Raw genomic sequence first — 27,890 nt, 5'->3', positions numbered from 1 at the left:
GAAGCACACAGACAAGACTTCTATGAAATGCCTCCAAGAGTTTGGCTTACCCTGTTTGTGCTCTCATCTCCAAGTCTTGACAACGCAAATAAAAAGTCCATTGGCACTCTGGTTGCTGTCAGGAATGCCTGCACACATCTGCTCCTGAGTGCAGCTTCAAACCAGCTGGCTTGGGTTGCACAACTACACAGGAGCATTTGCATTTAATCTCTTTGCCCCCGAGGTTTCCATTCAGTCAGGAGTCAGCCTCAGGTGGTGCTGCCATACCTTGAACCACTGTTTTTCTAACAGGAGTGGAAAGAGCAGAGCAGAAACTGGAGGCTGGGGATCTGCCTCCCTGGCTACTGTCGATGGGACTGGGCCTGGTTTGCCTTTCTGATCCTAGCCCTAGCAAGTAAAGTGAGATAAATGCAGATAGCACAACAGTAGCTGTGTTACAAACAATTCTGTGTACCAGTGGTTTCTCTTGCTTCTGGAGGTTTTACAGGAAAAGGACGTGTTTTCACTAGGAAAATTCTGGTTGTTTAGTAGACCATTGAAACCCTTACAAATGGGAGAGATAATCAAACTCTCTTGACAGGGATGTTAAACTAGTTTAGTCATTTTGTGCGTATTTTTAATCTCTCCAGTGGAACAAAACTGCAGTGCAGTGTCACATGCTGTGTCACAAAGACGTCACATTGCTGTGTGAAACAAAGTGTCATTTTTAGAAGCAAATAAATACTTAGGGAACTTTTCCAGCCTGTACGTTTGTTTTGTGGCGTTTCAATCCACAAATACTCGATACCCATGAAACGCGGGGTACGTAGAGATACTTGGGGTTCAAGACGATTTTCTTCCCCAGGAAAGGAAGACAAACGAGGTTGTTTCTGGAAATACGCCGGTCCCAACCCCAACCGGGGACGACTCCTCCATAGGTGTTGGCAGTGGGCGGAATGAAGGACTCGACGGTCCCAACTCTGCCTGTCCCTGGCACCAGCAGGCACCAGGAGCCATCCCCACCTCAGTGCCGGACACAGATGCCTGGGCCTAACTGGGCTTTCACCACAGGGCTCATCCTGTGCCTCGGCCCTTTAGGGTTCTCCGGTTCCATCTGCTCCAGGAGCCGGGGTCTGCCCCCTCCTCGCGGCAGGTCCGTGGCGGCTCACTCCAAGCACGGCTGTGCTAATGGCCCCGATCGCCGCTCCGCACTAATTGCTCCGGATTGTTATAATCCCATTAACTCGGCCCACGTGGCAGTGACAGGAGCGGCAGCCGCGCCCCCCGGACCCTTTAAGTCGTGCGGGGCGGCCCCTCCGCAGCGCTGACGCGGGCGCGGGGCGGCGCTCTGGGCGGGGCTGCTCCCTCCCCGCTTGCCCGCATCCCTCCCGTTCCAGATCCTTCTGGAAGGGCAGCGCCGCCCGAGCCCTGCCGGAAAGAGCCGAGGCGGCGCCGGGGCCGGGCGGGCTCCCGCCGGCGGCGCCTGCGCACGGCGGGCCCGCTGCCGGTTGGTGCTGGCGCTCCGCAGTGGGGGAGCGGCGGGCGCGGAGCCGCGGCCGGTCCCAGTCCCAGTTCCCGCGGCGCGCGCGGAGCACCGGGCGCGGCCATGTCTGTGGTCGGCATCGACCTCGGCTTCCTCAACTGCTACATCGGCGTGGCGCGCAGCGGCGGCATCGAGACCATCGCCAACGAGTACAGCGACCGCTGCACCCCGTGAGTACCGGCGCGCCGGGCCCCGCCCGCCGGGGGCTGCCCCGCGCCTTCCCCCCGCGGGATCCCCCTCCCGCCCCGGCGCCCGCGGCTGTGCCGGCCGAGCCGGGAGCCGGGAGAGTGATCCTTCCCGGGAGTGCGTGTGCTGGGGAAACACTCGTATTTCTGTGTGCGTCCCGGCTCCTGGCGGTGCGTGTCCTTGAAATCCCGCGCCGTGCTGCTGGAGGAGCCGCGCGGCTCCACGGGCACGGCGTATTCCTGTCTTTGCAGCGCTTTGGTTTGGGGTAGCCAAAGATCTCCGTGGAGTGCATGTGTTTCCCCAACTCTGGAACGGCTGCCAGGGCTGGGAGCGTTTCCATTAACAATTACATGAGTGGTAGCGAGACTGGCGAGGAGGAGGAGGAGGAGGAGGTTGATTCAGCAGGGAAGCGGCGCGATGAGTTAGTTCCCTCTCCTTAAACCTGTTCTTACTTGCACCGCATCTGCTGGCCCTGGAATACCGAGGTCTGGCGAGGAAGGCGCGGGGGGGGGAGGGGGGGCAGTGGGCAACGTCCGTGATGATGGGAGACGCAAGAGTAGGTGGAGATTTTGCTTCTCTGTTTCTATGGGATACGTCTAGGATTTTTACAGCTCCATCTGTGCATAATTTTGAAGGAGGATTCAGGAATTCGTGTAAAACTCATAAAAATCGGGGGCTGGATGGTGCTTTCCTTTTTACAAAGCGACTTGTAGCCAACAGAGAAAGCTGTTTCTGCTGTGAGAGACTCTGTAGTAACTCCGGCACTGCTGCCCTGATCCTGGAAAAATGTAGGTGTAGGTTTGCTTTCTAAAAAGTTGTATTTTAAACGCGCAAAGAAGTTGATGGCCAAAATGCATGGCGTCTGTTTTAGTGGGAATACTCTTTAAAGTTTTTTACTATTTAGAAAAATATATTTCTCATATTAACTCTAGGGGCGTAATTATCCTCTTGTACTAGATATGCAGTGAAGAACTGAAATTCTGTGGCCTTTCAAATGCAAAGTATCCCCTGAAATTGTTGCCCAGAGAATCCTCAGGCAGCTGCAGTTTCCTTCCTCCTTGTGACGAAGAGCATTTCCAATTCTTAGCTATTTTTGGAGTGTGTTCTTTGCAGGTAGGCTTACCTGCATTTAATGTTTTTCACACTACTGTCTGATTAACTGTACTTTCAATTTACTTGCAAAATGATTATGAAATAGGTTAAGTTAGCAATTACAGCATCTGGAGTGCACATGTACTTAAACACAGTAGCTGTCACACTTAAAGTAGTATTTTCCTTGGCCTTTTGTGTCTCAAAATGTAGTAATACAGGAGAATTTGAGGAATGTCTTTTCTAATATTATTGTCTTGAGACAAACCAAACAAAGGTAAAGGGAAATGTAACAGGTTCATTACTGTTATGTAAGTTTATCATAGTAGCTAAATCTTTACTTCAAGTGGGATTTGAGTGGTGCAGACAGATCCAATTCTTAAATCAAAACTTCTCTTACTGTACATAGCAACACAGTAAATGAGCCTCTTATTTAAATGTTCCTATAGAGGTGCTCACATCGTGCAAAGACTTGAATTAGCTTTTAGTTAACTACATCCTATAATCCAGTGCTTGGGATTGTCAGTGTTTGTAAAACCATGTATCATACCGGAAGCTTTAGCACAAATACTTTACAAAAAAAGGAAAAATGTTCTGTCAGTAAGCCATGCATTTCAGTAGAACTTGGATATTTCCTGGCTTTTGGCCCTGTATCTCTTTGAAAGTTTACTGACACTTGACTTCTCCTGAGCTGGGAACTTCAGCAGATCTGTTGAGCACATTTCCAGCGCTTCTGGCACATTAAACTCATGGCAAATGGCCCTTTCAGGTGCTTTGCCTCACCACTGTGGTTTTGTGGAAAAACAAGACAGTTGTTGATAGCTCATAAGTTACTTCAGACCAGGTGTAATTAATGTGATCACTCGCTGTATTTAAGATGATGTAATAAGGAATCTTGGAAACTACTGAATGGTTTGAAGCCAAGGAGGGCACATGTATTTTTTTGACATCTCTGCTTCTCAGCGGACGGAGGAAGAAACCATCCATCCCCCTGTGCTGGAAGTGAGTAATTGAAGTAAACCCTGGCAGGAGCTGTGGTGGCTCTGAGTTGGTGCTTCGTGCTGTGCATGTGGTAATGTACAAGTAATGCTCTCTGTCGGCAGAGGCAGATTCCTGCGCTGAGAAGATGTGATGCAATAGCATTGGTGTGTAAACCATTTACTTACTTTGGAAATTGCTCATTTATCCGACTTTCCTTAATTATCACAAAGAGTAATTGGCAACTGTAGTGTTGTGACATCAAAATTGTAAAAGTTGTTTGTGGAAGCTGAACTACGTGTTTGAAAATGTAGGGTAATGCTTCGTGTGTATGCAGCAGTTAAATCTGGAGAAGGTTTTGGATGTCAGAGAGAAGAGGTTGCTAGAAAATACTATCAAATTGCTGTGCCCTCAGTGATGGAGAGAAAGCAGGAAGCAATCTGCTAGAGTGACCTTTATATATTCATCAACGATTGCATTTGAGCTGTGTGAAATCTGCATTCCTGTGTTGCTTACTCCTGAATGGTTGTAGCCAGATCGCTTGCCTTTTAGGCAGGAGTTGTATTTCAGGTCTGTGATACAAAGGTGTGGTGTTAGTAACTTCCAGAAAAAAAAAAAAAAGAACATTTCCCAAGGCAGTGATGAGGGACCAGATGGTGGCTGGGACCTGAGGCAGCCTTTGCTGATCCAAGAAGCTGCAAGGAGCTGTGGATTTCAGTAGAGCTTCCCAAGCCCTGGGTGCGTGGGAGCTGTCCCCAGATCTCTCCCCTTCTGCCTGTTTGCGGCATGTGCCTGCTAGTCCTCAGTAGTGGATGCACTTAACAGCTTGTTCAGCTCCGGTGGGCTTAGATGGTTTGTGGGCTCTTTAATTGTTGTCTTAGGATTGTTGCTAAGAGCTCTTAGAGTGAAAATGTGTCCCTGTCTGACTCAAGAGTTGTTGAGTGAGTCGAGAGAACCTGACTGCTAAAGTTCAGGGGTTTGAATTAAATCTTATGTTTTTACCTGTGACCCAGAAGTAACTATCAGTGCCTTTCCTTCATGATAAGATCTGTAGAACATACAAGCTTTTTTTGCAATTAGAATGACAACAGTTGAAATTGCTTGCTGTTTCTAAACTAGTTTACAAAGAACAAAATAACTAGAATTCTGCTTCAGATTCTGGTGTGTCATCCAGTAGTGCTGTTACTTAACACATCCATGTTCGGCTGCTTGAATTCTTGTAAGTGTTCTAAAGTACCATGGAACTATTTTACAATGGTTTTTTTTACAGCTGAATTTTTTTTTTTTTTTAGAGCATGTATATCTTTAGGATCCAAGACCCGAGCTATTGGGAATGCAGCAAAGAGCCAGGTAAATGGATCAAAAACTTTTTAGGCTAGTAAACAAGTTCATCTTGGAGAATATTGTCCTGGAGTAGTTTCTTCTGATAGCTTACATACTGTGTTTGTTGGGATTTGTTTTCATCCTTTCTTTGGTTAGAAGCCTGTCCTGAAAATAACTAGGTTAAAACACTGATGAGAGAATAGGTGTGGGGAGGCTTTACATCCAGATGCGATCTGAACTAGAGGAGAACTTCAAAAGGAAGGGAAATGTCTTAATTTGTTGAAGGTTCATTTAAGGTTAATGTAGGTAATAGCTTCATTAGTTCCTGCAGGCAGCCACTGCAACAATACAGGATCTTAGATATTGCATGCTGTAAAAGAAAGCTCCTTTAAAATAAAAAGTACAGTGAAAATCGATGGCAGCAAGTTGATAGATGTTACAGAGAGAAGTACATTTGAATTTTTTTAATAGAGGCCATAGATTAAAAACTAGATGATTCTTTCTCTTTCCTCACACTTTGCATCCCAGCGAATGTGTGGGGCTTGACAGTGGTCAGTGTGTGCGTTAAGCCCAACATAAGAAATGCCTTTCTGCACAGTCCTCTTTATCAGAGTTTCATGGGTAATGAAAATATCTTTGCCACAGATCATCACAAATGTAAAAAATGCGGTACATGGTTTCAAAAAACTCCATGGAAGAGCATTTGAAGATCCTTACATACAAGCTGAGAGGGCCAAACTTCCCTATGAACTTCAGAAGATGCCAAATGGCTCCGTTGGAGTAAAGGTGAGTGAGAGCTTTGGGTGGAATCTCTCCAGTGGTAGGGATGAGCACTTTGGGGCTTTGTCACTTCCTGTGTGGTCACTTACATTTTCCTTAAGAAAATTAAATACATTCCTGTGACATCCCTGTGTCTCTACATAAGTCCTGTACTTTCTCCAAGATGTCCATTGAGGTTTCTCATCAATCGTACTAGTTTCCATAGTCACATTAGTAGCTTTTCACTTCACCTTACTAGATTTACCTTCAAATCTGTATAATTACAGTGTGAGATTATTAGTTCCCATCAGACATTCAGAGACTAAGTGTCAGGAAAACAATATAACGCTCTGAATATGAAATTTGAAGAAATTACTTTTAATTTGCTTCCAAACGAAATGGCAGGAGTGCTTGGGATTGCTGGAGAAATGGTAGCTTGTTAGAAATTTGGGACACACAACCTCCCATGAAGGCTGAGGACTCAACTGTGTTGTCTGAGCAGGGCAGGACTGTTGGAATTGCCTCGTTTACACCTTCCCTCCCTCCTTCCCTGCTCCTGAGTGACTGTTGCAAGAAGCAGATGTTCCTTGGGTTTGCTCCAAAACTTGTATTTTTAGCTTGTGTTATAGGACAAAGTGATCCTATGTGTAATGTGCTTTTTTGTTGTTGTTTTTTAAATTTAAAAAATACAGAAATACTGTATCATTGTGAATAGTCCCTTGGGATAACTGAGGTGTTAATCTTCCCACAAAAAAAACCCAATCTGAACTGTTCAAGATTTGTTGCAGTAAGCACAAATCAATTGATAGGGAGTTGCTTGTGTCTAGAGCCTGGTGTTAAATGGGTCTCAATGCTCAACATGTCAAATAAAGTCCAAATGGCACATCTTGAGAGCAAAGTTGAGATGATTGATCACAGAATCCCAATGCTGTGTTTCAGGTGAGGTACCTGGATGAGGAGAGACTGTTTGCAGTGGAACAGATCACAGGAATGTTGCTGGCCAAACTGAAGGAGACTTCGGAAAGTGCTTTGAAGAAACCAGTGGCTGACTGTGTGATTTCAGTAAGTTGTGATATAATTATTGCAATCCATAGACAGCTTTATGCAAGCTAGGACCATTTATTATACCATGGTGCAATGGTAAGTGGTACAAGTAGTGGATAGAAATCATATCCCCAAAAATGGGCCTTTGTTACAGGTTTTCCAAATGAGAATCCTTCTCGAAGCACGTGTGCAGAGATGAAGAAGTCGTTAAACCAAGAGTGGGTTTTCAGAAAGAACGTCATACTTAAGCTGGTCCAGTCTGTCTGTCTCCAAGGGCTACATACAGTATTTCTGATTACTGCAGTTTGTTCCAAATGGGAGCTGTCCTAGGGGCAAGCATATCCTCCTTGCTTCCAAAGAGCCTTCCTACATTCGTGTTAAATTTCTTTGTTACATGGTTGAGCACTGTTGTAGTGCAGTTGAATCGCCTGAACTTAGGGCTCTGAGGGTCATGCTGATAATTTGACAAGCCCAAACTACTTGACTTTGTTAGCAAAAGTCTTTTTATTTGGTTGGTTTGCTCATGTTTTTTTAGCTGGTGTCCTTACCCACGGGGTAAGGGTGGAGCTTGAAGATGTTTTGTTCCTGATACAAAGTCTTGTGTCTGCTTTTCACATGGTCTTTGTTTACTGGCCCTGGGGAGAAGTTTGAGCATGAAGGATTGCAGTTACCCCTTCTCTGTCAGAGGGAGACATGGGAACTGGAAAGCTGTGTACTTCAGCTGTTAGAAATCTGCTTTGATGTTTTTTCTTTCTTCCTTATGGCATACAAAGATACTGGGAGAATACCTCCCACACACAGGGATCCCTGGCAATGCCCCACAGTGGTAGCCAACAAAACACAAAGTGAATGGAGCTCTCCATCTGCTGAAGAGGTGCCAAGTGATTGCAGCCAGATCCTAAGTGGGCTCTGATTGTGCTGTGGCTATTTTTGGTGGCACTGAACCTTGTAGCACACTGTAAGCTGGCACTGGTGAAAGTGATATCTGAAAAATGGATACAGGTTCAAGTTTAATTCCAGCATTGCTGCATTGTTTCTGCCATTGACTTACTTTGAGGCTATGTGTGAATATTTGTTGGGTTGACTTTGTCCTGCACAAATGTTTCCAGAAACTGGTGAAGATTTTAAGATGACTCATCAGAAGAATCTGAAAAAGCATTTTCAGGATATTTTTTTTGGTGTGTGTTAAAATCTGCTTTATTTAAGACAACCCTGGATGCCACTTCATTTTTGTCATATTCTGAACTTTTAATTAAAATACGCACTAAAATAAATTACCTAGCTATTTTATTCAGGCTGCCTTATTAATTTGAGGGTAGCTTATAACAGTTTCTTGTGGTAATGACATTTATAGGGTAGCTTGATGGGCAAGTCTAACTTCTTTAAATTAAAAAATCCATATCCGGTAATATCCTATGTCATTATTTTTGGAAACAGGTCCCTAGTTTCTTCACTGATGCTGAAAGAAGGTCTGTAATGGCAGCTGCACAGATTGCAGGATTAAATTGTCTGAAGCTGATGAATGAGACTACAGCAGGTAAAGGGCTGGAAATTTTTTTGTCCTTTAAGGCCATTCAGGCTGTTGAATGTGAGGGTGATGACACACTGCTGTTACACAATTAGGAGCTTGGGAGAGAGCTGTCCAGGCTAGTACTGCCCAATCCAGCTTGGGAACTGGAAACACAGCAGTGGGGTGGTGTGCAGCATTCAGGAGGCACAGTGAGAGCTGGGGTTTGCTAACCTGAACACAGTCACACTTGGGAATAGCTTTGGAAATAAACCTGGGATCTGTGCTTAAAGTTGTGGCAGTCCTGTCAGCTGTAGCAATGGCACAACTGTTTCTATAAAGTAATTTACTTTCCTCTTCTGTGGTTTTGGTGAATTCTAGGGTAGAGCATAGAAGTACGTAACACTTCATGGGAACTAAAGTTGGAGCTGCTTAAATCAGTAATTTTTATTTTTCTTGATTCTCTTTGCTTTTAGAAAGTCTCAGACAGCTTTCCAAGTGAGTGCTGGCAGTGAAATCTTAGATCGGAGTAAATTAGTCTTCCAAAACATTTCTTTATTTCTTGGGCATGCTTGAATTTTGCAAAGCTAAGGTAAAAAATGCTGAAAGTAAGGCAATTCAAGGGAGAGTCTCAATCTGTGCAGTTTCACAAATTGTGCAGTGTTAATTTGGGTACAAGCACAACTGAAATACAGGGTGAGTCTTTATTAGTGCTAAACCTTCACTTGACATCTCTTTTCCTCTTGTCAATGAAAAATGTGTTCTCAACGTGTTTGTGGCATTTGAATAGAGTTATGAAGGTGTTTAGAAAGGGTGAACGTGGGTAGTGTCTGTCTCTTGGTAGTGCTTTCAATGTGTGGTCTGCAGCTGTGTGTGGCTTCCCCTCACCTTCCATGGGTTGGTGTTTTCCAGTTGCATTAGCCTATGGAATATACAAGCAAGATCTGCCAGCCTTGGAAGAGAAGCCAAGAAATGTGGTCTTTGTAGATATGGGGCATTCTGCATATCAGGTTTCCATCTGTGCTTTTAACAAGGGAAAACTGAAGGTAATCTTTCAAGTCATACATTAAAAGCCTGAAGTATTTAAAACTCAAAATAGTGCTCTGTGGAAAGATTAGTTTTTCTAAAAAAAAAGGTCTGTAGAAAATATTTTTTAAAGACAAATACAAGTAGACTACAAAACCTCTCTGTTAAATTTTAGCTATCTCAACAAGTCAGTTTTTGTAAAATGCAGAAGTGAAGCATCCTAAAGTGTGTTTTGGAAAGTGCTTGATAATTAAGCATGCTGCAGAGTTTTTGTGTCATGTTATATCCCTGAAATATTTGCATATTCAGGGAGCCTCCTAAGTGTTGTAGATGTGCAGCTGACTCACTCGTGGGAAATTCTTGAACTGTCTTAGTCGCTCCGAGATGTTGGGGTTCTTTTGTGCCATCCATGGCAGTTCAAAGTCTAAATCCAGTAGGATGTGAAGTAAAACTGAGCAGTCTTCATGCTTCCTGGTTTGGAGACTTCTGCCTGTGACCTACTAATGGCTGAATGCTTTTGTGGACCTGTCTCTGGTAGCCAGATGTCACCTGTGGCACCTCTTGCTGCACTGAGTAAATGACACAGAACAAGCAATGTCTGATAACTTCTGATCTCGTTCTTTGACTCCTGCCAGGTCTTGGCCACGACCTTTGACCCTTTCGTAGGTGGTAGGAATTTTGATGAGGCTTTGGTAGATTACTTCTCTGAAGAATTTAGGACAAAATACAAACTGAATGTAAAAGAGAATCCCCGAGCACTGCTGCGATTGTATCAGGAATGTGAGAAGCTCAAGAAGCTGATGAGTGCGAATGCGTCTGACCTTCCACTCAACATCGAGTGCTTCATGAATGACCTGGATGTCTCCAGTAAGATGAACAGGTACTGGCTGCTGTTGCCACTGAGGGGCAGGGGTTTGTGGTCTCTGAGCAGCTCGGTAACACCAAACACTCTCCCTGCCCTGCAGAGCTCAGTTCGAGCAGCTGTGTGCTGCCCTTCTGGCCAGAGTGGAGCCTCCTCTAAGAGCAGCCATGGATCAAGCCAGTAAGTAGAAGTAACTTGAGGTACTGCTAGTAATCCAGTCATTCTTGATCTCTTTAATGATTAACTTTTCAATGTATTTTTGTATTTATTAGAATTGCAAAGCTAAATACTGAAAAGTTAAATGTAAGTTCCATTCATATGCTTGCCATGAATGCATGATACCATTCCCACCTCATTTAGTGCACATGCTACTCTGCAACCTTGATTATTGACCCTCGTTCACCCTGTGTCATGGAAAAGGTTGGGACTCTGAATTTATTAAAAAAGCACAAAACAACCAAACCAAAATGATGATGGTAAAAGATATTACACTTTACTGCAACCTTCTGGCCAGCCTGTTCCATGTGATACTTACATGTCCTCACTGACCTGGTAATTTGGCAGTATATTCTTAAAATGAATTACCTAAAGCATGTGCAAATAACAAAGTAACTTTTTTTTTTTTTTTTTGCCTAATGTAGTGTAAAGGAGAGAATTAGACTTTACTAGGAAGGGTTTTACCCCCAGTTCCAGCAGCTTCACCTAAAAGAGAGGGAAGAACTCTGCTGATCACCTGGCTTGGCTAGATAGCGGGTACGGGAAATAAAAACCTGAGTAACTGCTGAGCAGAGCTGTTCATGGACTGACAGTTGTTTGAGATGACTTCATACACATACCCTGATTTCAGAATTAAAAAGTTAACCTTCAAGTACAATCTGCTATTTATTAGATATACTGACCTAAAAGGTTTTCTCTTTTGGCAAGCAAAATTAAGCCAGACATAAAATGAGATCTACTTGGGTTTCGTTTTGTTGGTTTTGTTTGGGAGAGTTCAGGTATTGTCCAGTAGTGCAGAAGACCCAATTTCACCCTTCTGGAGTTCATGCACAGCAGAAAGGGGATGCACATGGACAACACGCTTTAAAGAACAGCTGTTTTCATTGATGCTTGGCTTCTGCATTTCCCAGGTTTATGCAACTAGAAAACTTTGTAGCCTACAGGAGGGACAAAAAGTTACAAAGATCGTGTCAGCCATGAAATATATTTATTGTCACAGTGTCTAGATAATAAGAGAACTTTTCTCTTTTTTCCTTTTTTTTTTTTTGTCCAAAGATAGCTTTTTGATATCTTGATGATAACTTAAGGGCATGCACTCTCTTTTCTAGAACTTCAGCGTGAAGATATCTACAGTATAGAAATAGTAGGTGGGGCTACTAGAATTCCAGCAGTGAAGGAACAGATCTCTAACTTTTTCTGTAAAGAGATAAGCACCACGCTAAATGCTGATGAAGCTGTTGCAAGAGGCTGTGCCTTGCAGGTATAGTTTCTGAAATAAAACTTTAGTATCGCTTCTTTAACATCATGTACTAATGAAATACAGCTAACCACAAGCAGAAGGTACTACAGCTGAAACAAGATATGGAGGGTTACTTGCTCTTTAGCTAATTCATGACAGTGACCATGTCAGAAACCAGTCTGTTGCATTCATTAATTTGCTGCTGTGTCATGTTAGAAGGATGGGCTTGTTAGAGACCTGTTAAATTTGAGGACCCAAATTCTGCTGTTCCACTTCTGTGTAGTCACTGGGAACCTTTGCTGGGTATCTTTACTGAAAATCACTGAGGAAGTAACATCTGTTACTTAAATGGTTCAGTTTAATTAACTGCAGGAAGTTTCTGTTAAAAAAAAGAATTCTGTGATAAGCAGAACCTCCATATGACCTATATCATAAGTCTTAATTCTTGTACTTGCTATTTATTTGACTATGCTGAACATAGGAACATAATAAAACTTTGGTCTTTTTTTTTTCCTAGTGTGCAATTCTTTCTCCAGCTTTTAAAGTGCGTGAGTTTTCCATCACAGATGTTGTTCCTTACTCTATAACATTGAGATGGAAATCATCTTATGAAGAAGGAACAGGGTAAGTCGTACAGTGCCTACAAAACAGTGTGTTTGGATATAAAGAAAAGTGTTGAGCTGTGGAAAAAAACAGGCCTCAGGCTTTGAAGCTGTCATGCACTTGAACACTTGAAATTTCAATTTTCTTCTTTTGCATTTTACCTTTTGGGTTCCAGTTACTGCTTAACAACTAGAAATACAAGTAATTAAAATGTTGGAGTGAAGTTGCCTAATTCTTAGTAAGTGTGACATAAAATGCTTTGACACCGAGAGACCTTCAACCTCCAACTCTTGTTAAAAACTGACTTAAACATGATTGTTGCTTGGTTAGCAGGGCTGCTGATCTTTAACATACCTTGACTTTGATTATCTGTGAACTTAGAGGTTTAATGGTACTTAATGTTTTATTGCTTTAGTGAGTGTGAAGTCTTCAGTAAGAACCATGCTGCTCCATTCTCAAAAGTAATTACTTTCCACAAGAAGGAGCCTTTTGATTTGGAAGCTTACTATACCCATCCACAAGAAGTGCCTTATCCTGATTCCAGAATAGGTAAGGACACGAATAAAAACCCCATCCCTAACTCCCACTGATACAGGAAAAAGGGGTTCTCCTTTCTTGTAAGATATGTTACTTCCATATTTTCTAGCTTACAGAAAAGCTTAGGCCCTTTAGAAAGGCTCAGCACAGGTTTGTTGGTTTAAATGTAGTGATCAAACCATATTGACATCTCTGACAGTTTGTAAAAAAAATTCTGCATTCTTCCTTCTGTCTATCTTTACAGTTTCTGAATGCTTCAAAAGAAAGAGGCACAAAGAGTTTAGTGCTCTATTGTCTGGTTCTTTCAGTCTCTATAAAATTGATAGGGATCTTATGTGCCTGCTAGCTTGGATTTTTCAAAGCAATTGGATCAAAGGAGCTGTTGCCTGTCTGGACAGATAACTTGTCTAGTGCTATCTGTCATGTCTTTTTCTGTTAATCTGAGAATATAAAAGATAGGTGTTTCCTCAATTTAAGCATCTGTAGTAGAGTCTAAGGAATTAGATGGTACAAATAAGTTTCTTGGTAGCTAATGCTACCTTACTTGCAGTTATTAGTAGACTCCTTGGGGTCTTTAATTCATAATTTTATTCACTGATTTATGGATCAGATACAAACTTGGTGCTGTCTGTTGGGCTGTCTATGCAAGAAGTCTGTGGTCTTGAGGAAGAAACATTCTCCTTTACATGTGCACATCATCTACACTTAAATTTTCAGCAAGTTGCAAAATAAGTATCAACCCCACTGCTTTCAGAAACCTTGCTAAGCACTGTTCATTCTCCAAAAGCTGTAGTGCAGCCATGTTATCAAATTCAAACAGAATCTTTTCTCTCTGTTAACATTTTAGTTTTCAGTGTGAAGTTTGAGTTACGTGTACAAAAGAAACCATTTGAGATTAATCAGAGTAGTTTCTCTAGTGTGATGGTTACAGAAGGCAACAGAGAAGTAGAACACCTAGTAAAGTACTGTCTTGTTTCTTTATGAAATACAGATAAAGCAAAAACATCTTACTAATTATCAGTGAACTGATAATAATTGGGGAACCAGCTTTTAGTTTATCTACCTGCAGCTTACATCGTAGGATTGTCAGCTAAGTAGAAAGTTTCCAAATAGTTTCAGTTACATGAAGTCACTGTTTAAATTAACACCCTTAAAGGAATGTGGAATGTGTTTGGCTTTTTTTTCCTCTTTCTCTGCCTTTTGGGACAACAATTAAAGTCACCTCTGTTGTTTCCAAGGGCGTTTCACTATTCAGAACGTTGGTCCCCAGCACGATGGTGACAACTCCAAGGTGAAGGTGAAAGTGCGCGTCAATATCCACGGCCTGTTCAACGTGGCCAACGCGTCCATCATAGAGAAGCAGAGCTTAGAGGGGGATCACAATGACACACCCATGGACACTGAGTCATCAAGTAAGAGCCAAGGCAGAGATGAAGAGCTGGTATGTAAAGCTTGTAAATATCTCCACTGTCATTCTGACAACAGAGCCGATAATTGCAGGTTAAGTCACCGTGTTTCGCTTCTGACAGTTACTGCTTCTCCACCCTTAAATTGCTTCTTCACTTGTGTAACACATTTCTTCATGTTGATTACTAAAGTACTGGTGAAGTGTGGCACTAAGAAAAATGAATGGAAAAACAGATTCTAAAAAAATTAGTTAATTTTTTCATTGTTCTTTATCATCTCTCTACTACTCTTAGCATTATCTAGTGTTGCTAGTAAATGGCAGCATATTTAATGAGATCTCTTGACAGATTAATTCTAGAGGTTTGCTTTTCCTCACAAACTGTTTTCAATGAGTAAAAAACACATTTATTTATATATGGAAAACTTGACTGTCTCCCGAGAGTAGCTCCCTGTGAGGTGCAGCTGTACCCCTTGGCAGTGCATAGTTGAGAACTGGATGCCAGGGAACCCTTTGGAGCTGGAAACAGCAGTAGCAGCGCTGGCCCCAGCAGCCTTTCTCCTAAGATTTGGCCTTAGCTTCTCCCACTTTTTAGTTGGATATCCTACAGGAATTAGAGCAAACGGTTACACAACTAGCATTACATAATTGATATAGCCAACTTCTTAAATACTACGCTGCTTTCCAGGAATGTGAGCATATTTGAAATGCTGAGCATGATGCAGTTCCTTGTGGGCAAGTGCTCCATCTGTGGCTTTGTAATCAAGTGAGCAAAGGTTGGAAGTGCTAGAGCTGGCATTTAGTGTAAGAGGCATGTGGAGCTTACTAGGAGTGTGCTGAGTTCAGTGTGAGTAGCTGCTTCCCTGCTCAGACTTTCCATTTGCAGCACTTCATTCATCTAACACATCTTCTGTTTTACAATGGTGCTTGTCAGCAATTACCTTTCAGTATTGAGGATGATACCATCGACTCTGAGGAGGAGGTTTGTGGTGTAAATGTGTCCTATTTTCCCCTCTCTAGCTATTTTCTGTAGGCAAAGCAGTTCCTCCCAGTTGTTGGCTTTTCTGTGTGAACAGTAAGAACAGTAAAATGAGGATTTACATTTTATTTTTTCTATTCTGAAGTGGCAAAACTTCAAATTTGGTAAAAGTAGCCTTCTTTTTTTCCGCTTTAAACGGCAACATAGGCACCTGTGTTAGAGTTTGAAATCCTCAGATAACTTTTTTCATTTTGCAGAACTAGTAGTAAATTACTTTACCTGCATATGTAGTTTGTGAATCCAGAAATATTAATTCCTTGTAATGGAGGCAGTCTCGGACCTTTCAGGCTTTGGCTGCCACTCATTAGTTATTAAGGCTCTGGATCTCTTGAGTATTAGGATCATCCTGAAAACGTCAGACTTACCCATTACTGTGTCATTTAAAGTGTTTTTCGGTGATGACATGGAGTTGTAATCCTTAAACCAAGTGATCTGCACTAGTAATTCATCAGACTTTCAGATTGTTAAATTTGGAATAAGGCATAGCTGATAAACTTACTGATAAATTTAAGTGAGGCTGTCTTTATTTTGGGTGGCAAGGAGGGAAGATAGTTGCACTCCCAAGAGGTTACTACTACTACAGCTAATTTTTATTGATCCAAGTGATAATTGCAATGATTAAATTACTTCTGCTTTGGGTTGCAAACTTTAAAGTTTAGGTCAAAAATGATAGGAGGTCAAAGTTCTGGCTGTTCCATAGAGAACCCATTGTTGTTGCCTGTGTTGGTGGTGTGTTGCTAGAATGTTCTTTGATTTCATTTTATATGTATTTGTTTCTAGTTAAAGTGAGTATTCACAAGGCTCAGTGTAATTATGTAATGGGGACGGAGAGCAACATTGAGCAGCAGAGTCGAATTTTCATTTAACTTGAAAGATATAAATACAAACACTACATCAAAATGCCTGTTTAAACATGGTGAAGCAAAAATTTTTAAGATTGATGCTGAAGTTCGTATGTTGTCTATGATCTACTGTAATTGATAATCAGTCCTAAATCTTACAGCAGACCTTTGCATTCAGTTATGTAACTCTCGGCAGGATAAAATGCAGGTTGATCAAGAAGAAGGTGTGCAGAAAAGTCAAGCTGAACAACAGAACCAAGCAGATGAGGAAACAGAAAATGCTGGAACTGAAACAAAGGTTTGTATTCGCTATTGATTCGACATTTTTCGCCCAGTATTCTCACACTTACTGATTTTACAATTTGCAAAACATGGGACTGTATTTAGAGGAGAGCTGTATTGAAATGGTTCAAGTAAGGAATCCTGCCATAGCACTTTCATTTTCAACTTAGCATGATTAAGACTTTGAAGTAGGTGTCTGTTGTTTAACCTGGTTTTGTAATGGTGATGTAATTTAGGGAGATTAGGAAACATTGTGTAGAATAATATGCAGTGCTTTAAGCTTTTGAACAAGTTTTCTTAACAGCTCTTTAAAGAAGTTAAATTTCACCCGTTCCATTCAAAACGAAGGTGGCAGTGATTTTGAATACAGAGGAATAATTAGGTGCTAATTTACATAAGATTAATTTGGAGCTGTCTTAACTAGTTTCATTTGTCTCTCTTTTTTGAGCATAAAGGTAGTAATATTTGGATTCTTAGTAGTGTCTCTCTTTTCATAGGCTGCTTCTGGAGAAAAGCAAGATCAACCACCCCAGCCAAAGGCTAAAACAAAAGTTAAGAGTATTGACCTCCCTATACAGTCAAGCCTCTATAGGCAGCTGGGACAAGATCTGATCAATTCCTATATAGAAAATGAGGTGAGCAGCATGAACAAATGACCACTCAATGTCACTGTAAATAAGTAACTAAAAATATTTGCAACCATTGACTTACATAATTTAGAATTCTTCAGGGGTTTGCCCTTAATTGTAAGAGGTTTTGTTTTGCTTGGGGTTTTTGGTGAAATGACTCAATTTCACTAGGTTTAACTTAGCCCATTCTGCTTGTGCTTGTAGTGATGACTTACACAGAGGTGAACATTTTTATCAGTAATTGTGAATTATCAGGCCTCTGCCAAGTTCTCTGGTACAGTTTCAAGAGTAGTCACTAAGCCTGACAGTTAAAATGCTTTCAGTTTTAAGTATGCCTTTCTCGACCCTAGGGGAAGATGATGATGCAAGACAAGCTTGAGAAAGAACGAAATGATGCTAAGAATGCTGTTGAAGAATATGTGTATGAATTCAGAGACAAACTGTGTGGAGTCTTTGAGAAGTTTATCACTGAAGAGGTTAGACTTGCCTATATGTTTCAGAAAAGTTCCTTTGTATTTACAACTTTTGAGTGTGTGTTCTGTGGAGGCTGCAGCGGTCTCTTGGACTAGTTTGGAGTAAGAGATGGTTTGACTTCACAGCAGTGAAGCTCAAGTTAATGCTTACACCTGACATTTGACTTGCAGAGCTCTTTATTGCCTGAGAATTTCCTCAGTGGCAAGGAAGGATCGGGGATGCAGGCAGAAAGTAAAAACCCTATGGTCAGCATAGGAAAGTAGGACAGATCACCACGAGCTTCTGAATGGCATGAGTGGGTAGGAATAAAAAGAAAACGAACTGAGAATATGGAAGACTCTTTAAGAGGTGCATGGGCTGTCTTAAATAGCCTCAGGACTGATTTTATAACTCTGGTAAACTTCACCTGCAAATCACAGGAGCAGGGCTGTCCTGCCTCTTGTCACTCTTTAAATCTTGGCTTTGAAGTCTGTTAATTACTGTTTTCCTTTGCTGTCACTTTGAATATTTTAAGCTGATGAAGCAGTCCTTTTTTGAGTAGGGTGGGTTTGTGCCAGGGAGAGAAGTCCCATTTGATGTATTCCCTTTTGAACTGGACTGTCCATAACTTGCTTGGTAGGATTCAAACAAGCTGACCTTGATGTTGGAGGACACAGAAAACTGGCTTTATGAAGATGGAGAGGACCAGCCAAAACAAGTATACATGGATAAGCTTCAGGAATTAAAAGTAAGGTTTTAAGTTGTTTTCTAGAAAAATCATTCTTGTATGTTTGGGGCGGGGGGTGTTCAGGTTGTGCACGTTCAGTTACGAAATGAACATAATACTTAGAACTAGAGGTGCACTTTCTTTTAATATGAGTTGTGCTCTTAATTTGAAAATGGTTGAAATGAAGCAGACTGTCACTCATGATAATAGATTTAATTGCTATGGGAATTTTCTGTCAGACTTACAGTCTGAAAGAGGCTTTTGAGTAGCTTGACTGCTCCTGGGTAATGAGAATTGCACTCCAGAATATATATTCTGGTTTTCCTGTTCTCAGTGGTCTTCTATAGATGTATTGGAAGACCAATTTTTGGCTCTAATATCCAACAATAAAGGCTCTGGAGTGCTTTAACAGTAGCTTCCATTGTATAATTTGATTATTAATGACAAACACCCCCTAAATGCTTCAGATTTTAATGATCTGATGGGGGAGATATGAGTTGTGATGAATTACTACCTTCACGTTGAAGTATGTCTCTAGTCCTTGGGCTCCAGCTGTTTACTCTCCAGTCAGATTTCCTCTGGGGGAGGGATAACTGATGGAAACAGCAGTGTAGATCCAGGCAACTGCCTGGATACCAGTATTCAAGAAAAGGAAAAAGCAAACAGTGGATAAAATCAGAAGTTTTCAGATGAACTACTTGAAAATTAAAGCATCCATTAAAGCCTGACTGTTTCTGTTCCAAATGCTCTTTTTGCAGAAAACTGCAAAATACCAGCCTATTAAGGACAGTCACTATTCCTGTGTTTAAACGTCTGGTTTTTTGGTTGTTGGACTAAAGCAATATTCCAAGACTTAGCTCTTTGGGTGGGTGAGAAAAGGAGTTTCAGGCAGCCTTCCTTCCCATGCTGCATTGTATTCTTAGACCAGACTAAAGGAAGTACGTGTTTTGTAAAGACCTTTGTGCTTATTACTCCAGAAATTTGGACAGCCTATCCAGGAAAGATGCATGGAACACGAAGAGAGACCAAAAGTTCTAAATGAACTGGGAAAGAAGATTCAGCTCCTTATGAAAGCAGTAGAAGCATACAAAAATAAGGTAAAGCCAAATTATTTAGCTGTTCAATGATTATAGGTGTTTTGAGTTTGGCTGTAGAGTTTTTTGTGTTTAAAAAATGTTGGGGAAGATGAAACAGGAAAGCCTTGGAAATATGATTGCCTGACAAAAGATTTTGGGAATATGAAAACTACAGGCAACATCGAAATGAAAGCCACTTTTGAAATACCAGGTCTTAGTTACTGAACAACTAGAAAACAATGGTATGGCCACTGAAGTAATCCCCTCTTGATGGAACAATACCCTCTGCTTGCAAGCAGGTCCAAGGGTCAGAGCAGACCCTACTAGCTCAGCAGAAGGGGTCCAAAGAGTAGTTTTTAGAAGTTAAGATGTAACACTCTATGGTAATATAAGAACTCTTATAGGCTGTATGTAAATGCTATAGGATTTGTATCTTGTATTAGATTGGTTAGTGACAATTAGAATATTCAGTACAGAAGATGATTTATTGTATTGTAACCAGGACTTCAGACATTCTCACTCTCTCTCTTCTCATTCTCATTCTCATTCTCATTCTCTCTTACATTCTATTCTCCTGCTCTCTCTTCCACTCTTGCTCTTACACTCTCTCTCTCACCCGTTCACTCTCTTGCTCTCTTGGGCCTGCTCAGAGCTGAGTCTACCAGCTCTGAGCAGTGCCCCAATACCCACGCCCTTTACAATAAACCGACTGTGTCCCAAGACCTGCCTATAGAGATCTCTCGTCTCCATCCGTCACCGTCTACGTCCGGCCGTCCCGACTGGACCCCCAGAACCACCAGTAACCTACAAAAAAAGTCCTATAAAGTTACGTCTTAACACTGCTTTAGAAGGGCTGTTGTACTTCTGCTCCTGAGAACTTTAAACCTGTTTTGCATTGCTAGCAAAAAAGAGCTTCTTCATGAGAACATAAATCAAAGATTTATGTGTTTTTATGGTGGCTGGTACCACTTGAAATGGATCTCTCAATTTACAGCTGTTAGCAGTGTTTCTGTAACTTCTAAGATTAACTTAATTGGCGGAGCAGCATATTTTAATTGGTGATACAAGTATCTGTCTCTCTCCTTAGGATGAAAAATACGACCACCTAGATCCTGCTGAGATGGAGAAAGTTGAAAAATACATTAACGAGGCTATGAATTGGTTGAACAGCAAAATGAATGCCCAAAACAAACTAAGTCTAACTCAGGATCCAGTTGTCAAAGTGGCAGAAATACTAGCAAAATCTAAGGTAAAAAAAAAATCATTGTACTTGTTGCATTCTAATCAGTTTTTTCTGAACCAGATTTTGGCCTAGATCTGAACTAGAATATTACATCTGCAGAGATTTTAAAGCTATTTAAAAATCTATACAGAGGGAGCAGCAGTTTTAGCACTCTTCAGTGTGGGCTCTTGATGTACAGTACTCCCTCTGCACAAGCCCTTTTAAAATACCCTGAGTTATGGCACCAGGCTTCTACAGAATGGATTGTCATACAAGTTGGTAACAAATCAGAAGCTCCTCAGGTAGTGAAAGGCTTTTTTTGAAGTTTCTAACCTTGATAGAATAGAGAAGTCTAGTCCTTGACAATGAAATTCCAGGCCATTATGGCCCAGAAACAAATTAGAGATGTTCTAGTTGAGTGCAGTTGCCGAGCCACCAAATGACCTTGCTGTCTCACTTGTGTCAAAACTAGGAATTGGATAGCTTCTGTAATCCTATTCTATCCAAGCCCAAACCGAAGATAGAACCTCCTAGTGATGGGCAGTCCAAAGCCAACGGGGAACACAATGGACCAGTGAATGGACAGAGCGCTACGGAAACAAAACCTGAACCAGCAAAGGACAACCCTCAGCAGACCAAACCCCCTGGAGAGATGGAAGTGGACTAAATCTTGCATTTCTTTTACTTCATTAAAATAGTGCAAGTAACCACAGGGTCCATTCTTTTTGTCTGGTACACACCTCAGATGTTCAGTTATTCTTAGCCAACCTTCTGTCATTTGTTGCTGAGTAGTTTTGAAAGTGTTTTATATTAAGTACACCTTAATATAATGTTCATTTCCACTGATGTTCATTTCCACTGATGCTGCTTATGTGGAGCTTTAGCCAAATGTAGATTGTATAAGTCAGTTGAAGCTTTCCCAATATATTTTATATCAAACATACAGAATTGATATATAAATGGCAACAATCTACCTTATTTAAAGCTTTTATTGTGGATAAACCTCAGCTCCTTTATTCAGGAAAGGATACTGTATTGCACTACTGATGCTCAAGTGTAGATCTAATCGCATCTTTATTTTGGAAAAAATATTGGAATTGAAGTGGCAAAACCTGTCACTTGAAGCACTGACCTTTTCTAGTTATTGTATTGTTATAATTTAAATATTAAAATAGAGGTTAGTTGGCATACCAGTCCATCTTGTTGATGTACCATGAGAATTGTACGGTCTTTTTCATAGGAACTGAATAGTTTGAGCTTAAGCGTTTTTTAGGTTCCCATACCACTACCAGTCTTCATGACAAACCGCTCCAGCAGCGTGGCTCTGCCGTGTGCTGGAATTCCTGGTCTGTGCACATTGCTGTACATACCCTACTGCACTTAGGACACAGTGATGCTGGGGAGAATAGGATGAAAGGGGACAACATGCAAGGCCTGCTGCATAGCTTTCCCTTGAAAATGTCTTATTGCACATGGAACTATTTCCACTTCTTTTGTTTTGAATTCAATTTACATCTTGATCATATCTCATCCCGGGGAGGAGAAACAACAGAAACAGTGCTGTGCAAACTGGGTATCACCACACTGATTTTGAGGTTGTTTAAATGCTCTTTGGGGCAAACTTGAAAGAAATGCTGAGAGCTTATTTAAGCCTTGATGCTTGGCCCATAAATCTTTTGGTCAAGGATCAAAACAAAAGAGTTTAAAAACTGGATATTATTGCCCCAAAGATGGAATCTACTTGATGAACTTGCATAGCTTACCACTTAGCTTTGGTCATTTACTCTCTAATGAAAGTGTCTACAATGTATTACACAGCAGAATCACTGTTGCCTTTGGTAAGTCTTAAACGTTGTCAAAGTCCAGTGTATGTTCCAAATATATTCCAAATGCCTCTGTCAGTCATTGAGGTACTGCAGCACTTGCTAAAGCCAGTCACCATTGATTTCAAACACCTCTTCTGTTACCAGAGTGGGAATGGGCTACTCTTAACTATGAAAAGTGGTTTCTTTACCCAGTCAGCATAAGAAGCTGAGATTAGTTGCAGTGTAAAGTGTCAGTGACTTGAACTCTGTCCCAGAACCAAATTCAGATATTAATCAGGCACTCCTGCAGCAGCTCTCCCATATGAGGTGGTGTTGTTGTAAACAAGTGAAGAATCACAACTTTGTTTCTGGCTTTGGCAGCCATTTTATCTTCAGCCATGCCCTTCATCTTCTACCACTGTTCATGCTACAAAAAGTAATTCATGACCCCTGGTAGAGGTGAATTCACTTCTCACATATTTTCACAGAAAAAGGAAGCATCATTTACAGCTGTGCATAAACCTGCCAGACTAGTTCGAGTGCTGGAATTGCATCTTCATGACTGACATCCAGTCACTGAGGTGTGTGTACTTTGCTCTCCTTCCTGTTCCTATTCCATGCAGTCAGTGTAGGTGGTCTGACACTGTAAGTTTACATGTTTAAAGCCCTGGAACAAAAACTGAGTGGCCTTGAGGAGAGTTGCTCTGCAGCTCCTCTGCAACCTCAGTCTTGAGTTCTGCCACGGTAGTCACACCTCTGGCACTGAGGGGGTGACTGTACTGCAGCATCAGTTGTTCTTTCAGTCATTCAGGACTGAGCTGGCTTTGGTCTCATAGGCTTTAAGACCATTTATATCCTAATGGCTTTTACCACAGCAGTGTAATCAGTAGCATTGTCAAGTACTGGCTTCCTAAAATACAGCTGCACAACAATTTGTCTAGGTAGACTCCTTGGTACCTGTGGCAGAAGAGCACAAAACAGCAGAAATCTCTAGTAGCTAAAAGGTCATGTGCATGAACAGAGTGTCTTCTGCTTGTGGCCATCAGATGCTTAATACTACATTACAGCTATTTGAGGCAATTCTTAGGATAAAGGCTAGAAAAATTCTGCACGCTTAACAGCAGATATGGTTCAGACAAACAATTGTAGTCAAGTTTTCTTACTAGATTAGGGATTTTTTTGCTGTGCATCTGGTCTGTCTCTAGATCCCTGCTGAAGAGGAATGCTGCCCACAGAAGCTGGCTCTGAGGTCCGTGTCAGGAGTCCCATTTGGGAGGGCAGAGTTGATCTTTCCACAGCGAAGTTCACGTTAAAACATGACTTGTTCCTATGTAATCTGTTTTCTGTTAAAAAGAGGAGATTTTACCAGTACAGATTTTAAGTACACACTATGCACAACTTGAGGTTTTATGTGTCAGACTCAGAAGCAAGTTCCCTTTGCCTACCCTGACATCACCAGAATGAGTGTCTCTGCAACATAAAGCTTTGTTAGGGAACCAGCAGTGGTCTGTTACTCTGCATCTTGTGTATTATAAAAGCAGGTATTTGTTGATAATGTCTTACTTGAAACTTTCTGCTGAGGGCAAGATACATTTCTAATGTTTGAAAATGTCCCCTATGTCCCACAAAAAAAAAAGGAAGCAACACTATCTTTGTAAAGGCAGTAGTTTTGTTTAAAAAAAAAAAAGGTTTGTAAATCAGGTTCTAAAGTCCCATGTAAAGATTTAGTTATAAACCAGCATAAGTACATTATTTCATTTTACCAGTGAGTGCTTCCTTCTTTCCTTTAAAGAGGACTCATTCTCTCCTGTCCAGAGCATTAATGGGCTTGCTCAAGAAAGGACTTCAAAATTAATTTGTTTTAATTTTCTTTACTGAACTCAGTTTAGTTTCATGAGTTCCTTTCCACTTCTTTTATTACGGTACTTTAGACTCCAAGGAGTTTCTTTGAACTTCATTTAGATGTAACATAAACAGATTTGTAACATTTAAGTTAGGGTTTTATGCCTTCTTTCTTTAACCTGCTGCTTCATGACAAAATACCCCATGATTTTGAATGAAGTTTTTGATTTTGCATGTCTGAATTTGAATGAAGACTCCTCTCCCTTGCTTGCTTCTGGCAGCGTGGATCTTTCACTGCTTAAATGCTGCCTTTGGGGCATGCTTGCAAAGCGTGGAGTGAGCAGCTGGCTCCTGAATGCTCAGAGGCAGGTGGGAAGCACCCGACCTGTATTCCCCAGGCTGTATTCCTGGTCTGCCTCCCAAGGCCCCGGGGCAGAGTGAAGGGGAAGGTGCCCTTCATGGCATGGCAGCACAGGAGGGGACGTGCAGTGTCTGGGGTGCAGCTCCAGCATTCTGGACACCTTGTGGTGTGTGGGATGGAAGTTTTGGTTCTTCCACATACAAGTGAGAGCTGTTAACGTAAAGCATCCAGTCTGTATTTGATAAGATTTCTTTGTATCTTCAACATTTGAAATTCTTTAATATTTCCCAACATCTCAGTGTGCTGAACTCCAGTCTCTCCTACAGCTTGCTACAGATTTGGTTCTCAAATACTCGGTATTTAAGTGGGGGTTTTCCTGTAAGGATTATGTAAGCGTAATTTCAGGAAACAAGCAAGGAGCTGGCCAGAGACTTCTCTTCCCAATTATTTTTTGACACCGGTGTGAAAAATTAATACCTTTAACAAAACTTGGAATCTACAGTTCTCAGAGCTCTGGTTATCCATGCCTGTCAGTTAGCCAATGTTAGCATCCAGGACGTGAGGCCATGTTGCAAACACGCTGCACTTGCTGGTTCAAAGCACCTGCCCAACTGCTGTAGGAAAAGAGGCTGAATTCAATTCCCACAGATCAGTGCCATCATGAACCTCATTCCTCAAAGTGGGACTTCCATTGCTGTGTAATCACACTGTAATACTTCAATACACTGACTTCTGTGAGCCCTTCTCAAGTGAAGCTCAGATGCCCAAACTTGAGTTGTGGACTGGTATAAGGTTTGCCTGCTCTAAGGATGCTTACATTAATTGCCACTAATTGCTGTGAGTTTATTAATTGGATGGAGGAATATTCTGTTGCCTCTTACACTTTTGCTAGTCTTAAGCTTTCCCGTCTTTCAGGCACCAGGAGACGAAAACTCACTGAAACTCTCTGTCAAAAGAGGTGGTAAAAAACATGTTGCTTAACAGAAGGCGTTAATGCCTCATAAATTTTAATTTAAACTCCCAAGATAGCACTTGGAGTATAAACACAAGCTCTTAGTAGCTACAGAAAGTGTGTGGTGGCTGACTCCTAGCTGAATTTGTAATTCTCCACAGTTGAAATTTGAAGACTTCAACCATTTACTACATACGTAAATAACAGTGAAAACAACTAAATGTGACTGTTGGCACTGCAGAATACTAAACCAGGAATGTGCTTGATGTGACTTACTTGATACAGCTATTAAACCCTGGTTTCATTCTTTCCTGGTCAGAAGGAAATACGTCAAGCAATGAAAACAAGGAGTCATTGCAATGAAATCCATGAAGAATAATTTTAAACAAAAATGCAGTTAAGAGCTATATGCACCCGCCACCTCTACCAAGTGTTGTAACAGTTTAATTAATCAAAAAAGGTAGTCCCTGAATGTTGCAGTGGTTGAAAAAGTTTCTTTCCATAGTCGATAACCATATCTCCACGGGTTGAGGGGGGAAGAGATGGGAATGTCAGAATTCAAAGCGGTGTTTAAGTATGGAAAATGTTTACGATGTATGTAAATGGGATTCTCAGTAGTGACAGATCGTGTGCAAATTGACAAGACTTCAATTTATTTTTGAATGGCAATATAGATTGTCAAGGTTGTGTATAATTATAATAAATATATAAACCGCTACTTGAACCATAAATGACCACCCACGACCTCATTTTTGCATCAATGTTCTTAAAAACAGCTTTGTCTGATGTCAGGGGTTGATACAATGCCAGTTTGTCCAAAAGGCCGCAGGTAAGATAGAGGCGGTTTTAGTGCCTCACCTGTCCTGCTGTGGCTTCTCTCGCCCTTCTCTGTCCAGGCTGCTGCAGCCCAAACATAGCACTGCTTTGCCTCTGGGGAGCTCCAGTTATTTCCACAGCTGCCATTGCATCTCTGCCTTTGGATGAGCACAAATTCCCAAGTTTCCAGTAATTCATCTTTCATGAATGACTTACTGCAACATACAAGTTCAAGGTAGTTTTGAACTGCTGGGGGGAATTGAGGGCTTTGGGCACTGTTGGTTCTCTGAGCAGATGAGGAGGTGCAGCTGGAAAGCAGCAAGCTGTGGGATTACTCCAGGAATTTTTTTATGCGCTAGCAGTGTAATGGGAATCGCTCCATCCTCCACCAGGATGCAATGACTGTAGAATTCTGCATAACCTAGACAAACGCACCAAAACACAACCTGATTCGACATTTTTGTAACCTTCTTCCTCAGTACACTTTAAAAGCTCCCCACAGTCTGCATTTCTTCCAGGCTTTGCATTCTTAGATCTCAATAAGTAATGAAATGTTTCAGCTATATTAATTTCACAGGCCAGGTTTGGGACTTAGGGGTGGGAAAAGGTCCTTCCAATTAAAAAACTACATGTATTTACATAAATATTTACGTACATGTATGTATACATGCACATATATTGTGCATATGTAAAAATGTACACTAGAAATCGTCTTACTTTTAACAGCCAGTACAGGAGAAAATACTGTCCTTAGCCTACTCTGCTGTCTGAGCATCTCAGACCACTAAATCAGCCCCTTCACACTCCAGTGCTTACCAGCTGTGCAGGGATGTTCACCTCCAGGGAAAGTATTCCACAGTCAGACTGCAAAAGAGGACTGTTCTAGCAAAATAGTGTGAACGTGGGAAGAATCACAGAATACCCTGAGTTGAAAGGGACCCACAAGGATCCTCAAAGTCCAACTCGTGGCCCTGCACAGGACACCCCAGCATTCCCACCATGTACCCAAGAGTGTTGTCCAAACACTTCTTGAACTCTGTCAGGAAAAATCTTTCCCATTTTACTTATTGTTTTCACATCTTTCAAATGCTCCTGTTGCAATAAATATTCCCCAGCTACTCCATCATCTACCTGCACTGCCTTGTCTACAATATGAAGGCAGGACAAAATACTCTCATATGGCGATTTTAGCATAGGGAGTGGAGATGGAAAATGAGGTCTGAAGTGCAAAGATCACCAACTCTATTTATGATTACATTTCTAAACGTGTGCTTTGCAAAGTCACTGATGAAATAATAACCACACTAGCTCTTGCAAGCTTTTATTAAGTGAAGATTAACAATCTGCTCACAGGTTGTTAATCAGTGGCATTACCTTTGCTGGCTTTGAGTGCTAATTTACAAAGAATCAACAACGCAGCTTATCTCTCTGTTGGTTTTTCAAAAGCATTTCCCTGTAACATCTAGTTCACAAACACCAAATAAAGTTTACCAGACTGGCATCTCTGGGCCTTAGAATGACAGTGGAGGAAGTATTCAGTGTGTCAA

General features: G+C 41.5%; 1 protein-coding gene across 5 annotated transcripts; it reads left to right on the top strand.

The window, feature by feature from the left end:
* The first annotated feature begins 1,475 nt into the window (after positions 1-1,475).
* Positions 1,476-26,258, top strand: HSPA4L (heat shock protein family A (Hsp70) member 4 like). 5 transcript variants are annotated; one of them, XM_048304560.1, is made up of 20 exons: positions 1,476-1,692; positions 5,068-5,125; positions 5,744-5,884; positions 6,797-6,919; positions 8,339-8,438; positions 9,321-9,454; positions 10,070-10,314; positions 10,400-10,476; positions 11,622-11,773; positions 12,270-12,376; positions 12,771-12,904; positions 14,131-14,333; positions 15,232-15,279; positions 16,357-16,476; positions 16,958-17,095; positions 17,440-17,565; positions 18,183-18,290; positions 19,247-19,366; positions 20,433-20,594; positions 21,040-26,258. In XM_048304560.1, exons 1-20 carry the CDS (start codon positions 1,586-1,588, stop codon positions 21,232-21,234), a joined length of 2,598 nt encoding a protein of 865 aa, XP_048160517.1. In that variant the 5' UTR covers positions 1,476-1,585; the 3' UTR covers positions 21,235-26,258. The 5 variants fall into 5 exon arrangements, with proteins under 5 accessions (XP_048160517.1, XP_048160518.1, XP_048160516.1 ...); XM_048304557.1 differs by having other exon boundaries at positions 1,498-1,692; positions 16,375-16,476; XM_048304561.1 differs by lacking the exon at positions 15,232-15,279 and having other exon boundaries at positions 1,478-1,692; positions 16,375-16,476.
* Positions 26,259-27,890: the final 1,632 nt, after the last annotated feature.

Source organism: Corvus hawaiiensis, chromosome 5 (genome assembly GCF_020740725.1).
Source record: "Corvus hawaiiensis isolate bCorHaw1 chromosome 5, bCorHaw1.pri.cur, whole genome shotgun sequence".
Classification (NCBI taxonomy): domain Eukaryota; kingdom Metazoa; phylum Chordata; class Aves; order Passeriformes; family Corvidae; genus Corvus; species Corvus hawaiiensis.
Note: the sequence above shows the minus strand (reverse complement) of the source record. Positions and strands in the feature narration are given on the sequence as shown.

Coding starts and splice junctions, on each gene's coding strand:
- HSPA4L (XM_048304560.1), top strand. CDS start 1,586: ATGTCTGTGGTCGGCATCGACCTCGGCTTCCTCAACTGCTACATCGGC. Junction 5,885..6,796: donor ATGGCTCCGTTGGAGTAAAG/GTGAGTGAGAGC, acceptor GCTGTGTTTCAG/GTGAGGTACCTGGATGAGGA. Junction 6,920..8,338: donor TGGCTGACTGTGTGATTTCA/GTAAGTTGTGAT, acceptor TTTTGGAAACAG/GTCCCTAGTTTCTTCACTGA.